Source organism: Oculina patagonica, chromosome 7 (genome assembly GCF_052425735.1).
Source record: "Oculina patagonica isolate OP01 chromosome 7, crgOcupat, whole genome shotgun sequence".
Lineage (NCBI taxonomy): Eukaryota > Metazoa > Cnidaria > Anthozoa > Scleractinia > Oculinidae > Oculina > Oculina patagonica.
The window spans coordinates 1327683-1333682 of record NC_135764.1 but is presented as its reverse complement, the minus strand read 5'-3'; the positions used below and the strand labels follow the sequence as shown (position 1 = coordinate 1333682).

Sequence of the window (6000 nt, the reverse complement as noted above, 5' to 3'; positions counted from 1 at the left end):
AAATCATGAAAATCATTCGACCAAGCATGCATTTGTCAGGCTAGTTACAAAACTACACGTACTCATTCCCCTCAAGTTTTCAACTTCATGGAATGGAGAGGGATCTTCGTGTACAACCAAAATATCAGAACTAAAGAAAAAATAAGCATCTAGAATGGGGAATAAGCACTTCAAATTAAGTCATTTCAGCCGTGTTGTACAGCTTTGAAGGATGTTGAGAAAACAAGTTAAAGTGTGGCCACCCCATACTTTCGACTGACACACGCAAGTTGCTACCGTTGCGCGACTCGTGTCCGAATGACACGCGCGTGACTCGCGCGCTTTCTCGCTTGCTACATGGTCTGCGAAGCAGCGAGCAGCAGCCTGTGTAGTTTTGGGGAGCGCATTTGGGAAGGTGCGAGCTTGCATGCAGGCTAGTTGCACCTCCGTTCTGACAGAACCCAGCCTCAGAAGCTCTCCATTTCTTTCCGATTACGCGCGCCAGTCTCCGCCCATTCCGCCAACAGTTGGGAAGGACTATACTTGCCTTGCTCCAAGTCAATCGTTTTCTCTTGACTATTATCCTGCGCCCTCCATTTTTCGCGAAACAAACAAGCGACTTGGATTAATCAAGTCTAGGAAAGGAACAGCGAATTTCATTTATCATCAATGATTGGTTTCCAAACAGTCCGTCGCATTGTGTCTGCCAGTGAAACACTAAATTGATCAGTGTTATTATTCCGCGGTGGGGATCTCGCGCTCGGAGTGGGCAGAGTACTCTGCAAATGTTTAGCTAAGGGTCTGCCGCTGGGGTTCTGAGATCCTTGACCTATACTTTACCATATTCAGCTGCATTTTGCAACCCTATTCTAAGTTAAACACCGAAAATTCCTACCCTGTTCTCGAGCTATTTATTAATGTTACAAGGGGTCAGTTAAATAGACCATATTCGTATTCTCGGTATTGGACTAGAACTAGCTTGCAATGGAGGCTCATGCGGGGGAATATCATTAAAACATTAAAAATAAAACTTAAGGTAAAAGCTGTTATAATTGATGCTAAACGTTTTCGATCTGTTCGATCATCATCAGAGCGATGATGATCGAACAGCTTTTACCTTAAGTTTTATTTTTAACCTTTTATCGGCGAAATGTATATATATCATTAAAACAGCTTCATGTCATTTGCATTTAAAAAGATTACCCGCATTAGCCTCCATTGCAAGCTAGTTCCAATCCAATACAGAGAAAACGAATAAGGCCTATTGCCGTCCTGCCCGCTGTACCGATTTTGAAATGTAATCTGCTTGAAAACTGTGTGGACTTAATTCTTCAAGCAATGGAGTATTACGGTATTACATACATCAGACTTTTTCGTGCATGCTTCTTTTTACACATTGAGAAAAAAACCCTCTGGGATGAAGCCAGTTTCTTTGCTCTGATCGCAGTATGTTCTACAAGTGCAGCAAAGCATAGTCAATAGACCTGATACCGTACTCTAACCCTCTTCATAAGGAATGTAATGTCACAAAAAAAGGACGCGGAAAAATGTAGGGAAAATAACTGCGAGGGAATGCAGGGAATTGAGGTACACGTGCTGCTTATATAGAATTCCAAAAAAAATTAAATCAAAGTTGATTGGTATAGTCACCAATCTGTTTTATTGTCTTATACACATTCTTATTTTTATAGCTTTTAGTTTACCCGACGGGTAGCTTTCTCTTATTACAAAATATATGATCACAATAAAGAACTGTCTTCTTTGGCGAAAACATTCCCTACTGCACAAAATTTGTAACTTCTATTACCTTTATTTATAAAGCACATTCATTCCTGTAAAAACACATACAGTAATATATAGCAAAATGTTGAAAATGACATGGCAAACAAACTCAAAAAAGCCAAACAACAAATAAACTGGACAAACTTTTATTTAACCTCGGAGGAAAAATTGCAATTGGCCAAAAGACAGCGCCATACTAGGCCTGACGAAGTTCACTGCTAATTCTAACTAAAGTCAAATCTTAACCTTCCAGTCGACTGTCATTGCCAACAAACGACTTAATATTAAAACACAATATACAAGTGACAATGCAATGCTACGCCGGAGTAGGGGTGGGGTGGGGAGCCTACACGTGATGGAAACAGGCAGGTCCAATTTCAAGCTTAAAGTCTTGCCCTGATCCACCGATGTCATAAGCTGACACGTCCACGATTGGTAGTCTGGTCTTCTCTCTTGTGTCGATCTCTAAAACTGTCTTTTCCCATTTACTTGAAGTGTCGCTGTTCTGTAATATCATAAAAAGTAAACATATAATTAGCAAAAGAATTTGGAGACGAATTTACCACACGTTGATTAATGGGAAAAGCGGAACCTCGATATAACGAAGGGACTGACAATATTCCCTATCACAAAAAAAAAAAAAAATGCCACAACTCTGTACAACAGGCCCCATCCTCGCGATCTTTGGGAGAAATGCTTGTTAACCTTTCCTTTCCTTCCCGTGTCTCCCTTCGCCCCTGCTTTCCTCAATAATTAACTAGCATTTCTCCCAACGATCGCGAGCGACTGGGGACGAGGCAGATAAGGTAGTAAAATAAATGTAAAAGAACCTCGATATAACGAAATCTTGTAATAGCGAATATTGTCAGTCCCTTCCCTTCGCGCTTGCTCCCAATCCTTCCACTCACAACTCTCTGTTAAAAATCCGCGCTCAATCGGCCTTGGAAAAGCCTGTAGAGAAGGCAGCTACCTTATTGTCACTTATTTTCGCGTTTTTCAAAAAACCGCGAAACTAAAGACTCGCAAAAAAAGTTCTCGCGAAAATTAACTGTCAGTTTACTACAAAATTATCTTGGTGCAGTCGTCATAACTAGCTCTGCGTTGTTACAAAGGAACATGATAAACTGTTTTCAGTTTCGTTTTGATATACGTTTTTGTTCAGTGTCATTGGAAACTATTGCTACGGAAAATTAAAATAAGTTGTTCTAAGATTGCTTGTTAATGCAGACTAGTATTTTTACAATTTTCGCGAAATTTATTTCCTTTCAACGTACTCTTTTGGCCAAATCGCGAAATTTAAGAGTGGTGTTTTACTTACGATGCATCCGTTAGTGATGACTTTGGGCCTGAGGGAGTTCTTGGATTTGGTGTGATATTCCATTTCATTAGAGCCCATTAGTTTGATGGAGTGCTGTCCTTCTTCCCAAGCCATGGAGTTACGGCAAGCATAGGTGACGTTCTGATTAGCGAAGTTGCTCAGTGTCTTCAGGAAATTAAGCTGCGTGTAATGAGCATCGTATTCAATCTGAAACAAAGCAGGTAACTCAGTCGTGAAGAAGAAGTGTTGTTGTTTTCCGCTGGCTGATGAACGAATTAAGCGGAAAATGTTTTTCTCACACCCGGCCCTTTGCCCACTTAGGGCTTATGGCCATAAGTAAGTAAGTTTTTCTCACACACGTCTGGGAGTCTGGGTGCTAGTGTGCGGGGGGTTTAGGTCACATGGTCCGACAGCAGTTTTCTTGTTGCCGTTCGCCATTACCTGACTCCCGTCCACCCGCCCCCTTTTTGCAGTGTTGATAGTTGTATAGCGAGATAGTCATTGGTTAATTTTTACTCTTTATTGTGTGAGGCCCTTGTCGGGGTTATTGTTTTTTCGATTTTCAGTCGTAGGACTTGTTTTTCGTAAGTCGTACATTTTTTCATAATGCCGGACAGTTGTCAATTTTTTTAACCTAATTTTTTCTAGTATTGTTACCAGAGCTTTTTTCTAGTGTTGTTACGTTATGATTTTTATTCCGTTTTGTTATGACTTAAATAAAGGTCAGGCTGCGAGTTCGGCTTGGCATTGCTCCCAGTGTGTGAGAACGTTACTCTTTCCTTGTACAACAAAAATCGACGAAACGAACTTTCTTTTCAAAACAAACTATTGTAGCTAATATACCTAGACGAATGCAAAAATCTAACATTAGTTTTACTACTCCTCAAACTTTTCGCAAAACAAAACTAAGCCGTAGACCAGGCTTTGTCTCAGGCTGTAGATCGCTCCATAAAGCAAACTAACAGCTTTGGGCTCTAATTGTCCATTATTTCTGCCTCTCAAAACCCTTCCTTGATCACGGTTTCCCCCGCGCGTACCTAAACCGTTAAACTACACTTAAATCGGACCTAAAAATTTCCGACACTTTTATGTCGGAATAAATATCGTCCGAATTTTTTGGAAGTACTGTATGCTAGCTAACGGATTGTGTTACCCAAATTTTTCAGACACGTTTTACCCCAGTGAAAAATTCGCCCTCCCTATCCCTAAGTGCTCCTTTTAAGCTGTTCGCTGTTACTGTCACAAAATGAATGGTATAAATTACAACTGCAAACAAAATTGTGACGCATTTCAAGCGTTGCTTCGTTCAACCACAGCCGTTGAACAACTGATAGAAAAAACCTTCATGAACTCCTAAAGTTTTTTTTAAGGAATTCTACGAGGGGATCCCAATGTATACCTCTCGTTTTCAAGTTTGTTCATATTGTTATTCAATTCATTCCTCTCCATTGTTAGTCATTCTCACTTCCTAATGAGTTCCTGCCATTTATCGAATTTGATTTTTTTAACTTCCAAGTCTGAGGTTGAAACCCTTGCGTGTGACCATTCGAATAAAAGCTTCTGAACAGTTCGTGCACACGGTAATGTTCATTTTTTAATATTTTACAAAATGAAAACTGTTGCTCGGACTTCTTTCTTGAACCTCACCTCCTCGCCTTCTTTAAATGCTTCACTCAGCCACTTATCTTCTTTGTCCTGATAGTCTTCTTTGAGTGAGAGATCGGAGATCTAAAATAAAACCATCAACAAAGAACATCAGCTAACAGGACGGGTACAGTTCACTAACAGAAATGGCTTTTTGTTTCCTTCCCTGACATACCAAATCATATATTCTCCAAGAAAGTTGTAAAATATAGGGAATACCATCCCGGCTTTTATAACAGAAAGTCTTGCTTAAATATTGCTAAACCGTAACTATATTGAATTACCCGTGGGTTCTTGGGGTATACACACGAAGACATCTTGCTCTTGTCACAGAACACCCAGATAGCGTCCTTTACTGTTCCGCCATTAGGATCAATCCAGTACATACCTAACACAGAAAAATAACCAAACATCAGCAAACAGCTGGCAGCTTATAAATGAATGAAGTGATACACTGTGTGAATCCTGGCCACTGAAAAACATTCAATGACTCAGGTGGGACTCCAAGACCTTCGGGTTACATGATCTTTGCTCTATCATCTGAGCTACAACGCCACGGTGGGAACAACGCGTGAGTGAATCCCATCTTGTTGCTTAGAAACTTAAAGCCCGTTTACACTACAGCATAAATTAGTCCAGACCATAAGCGCCTATGGCCCCGTGAAACTTGGCTCTAAAAAATGATCGGGTCCGGACCCCGATTTTTTTAACGGGTCCGAATATTTTTTTTTCTGTCGTGTATACCGGCCTTTTAAGCGTTCAACAGGAGAAAGGAACTCCCTTCCACCCCAAGAAAAAGTGTCAAAAAGCGCCTATAGCCCCGCTTAAGTTGACTGTTTCTCTACAAAAGTGGTCAGTCCGGACCAATTTTTTGACGGGTCCGTACCCAATTTTCTCTGTCTTGTAAACGCGCCTTTATGGCACCGACCGTTTACGAAAGGGACAGGTGCGTCGCCGGGCTTAGTATGTAATTTACCTAAAGATATTTAATTATTCAGGATCACTTACCATTCTTGAACGTTTTGTGATCAAGGAACAGATCGTAGCACGTTTTTGCAGGGAATTTCTTCGTCCCATCAGGCTTGATCATATTATCGATGTCTTTGTCTTTCTCGTCTAAACCTCTAAGTATGTCCTTGGGCTGCAACAGCAGATTAACACAAACCATGTTAGCTAAGTTGTTCTGAAAGAATTCGACTGTTTCTCTACAAAAGTGGTGAGGTCCGGACCAATTTCTGACGGGTCCGTACCCAAATTTTTCTGTCGTGTAAACGCGC

The 6000-nt window shown here is 40.8% G+C and overlaps 1 protein-coding gene across 3 annotated transcripts in view; it reads right to left on the bottom strand.

The window, feature by feature from the left end:
- Positions 1 to 1891: 1891 nt before the first annotated feature.
- LOC144661317 (uncharacterized) overlaps positions 1892 to 6000 on the bottom strand; it is a 61601-nt gene continuing 57492 nt past the window's right edge. For all 3 annotated transcript variants that reach the window (XM_078522041.1, XM_078522040.1, XM_078522039.1), the window contains 5 exons: positions 5732 to 5864; positions 5008 to 5111; positions 4727 to 4807; positions 3080 to 3286; positions 1892 to 2266 (listed from right to left, as the gene is read on the bottom strand). In XM_078522041.1, the coding sequence (XP_078378167.1) occupies positions 2108 to 2266; positions 3080 to 3286; positions 4727 to 4807; positions 5008 to 5111; positions 5732 to 5864 (684 nt within the window). In that variant the 3' untranslated portion in view covers positions 1892 to 2107. The remainder of the gene's footprint in view (positions 2267 to 3079; positions 3287 to 4726; positions 4808 to 5007; positions 5112 to 5731; positions 5865 to 6000) is intronic.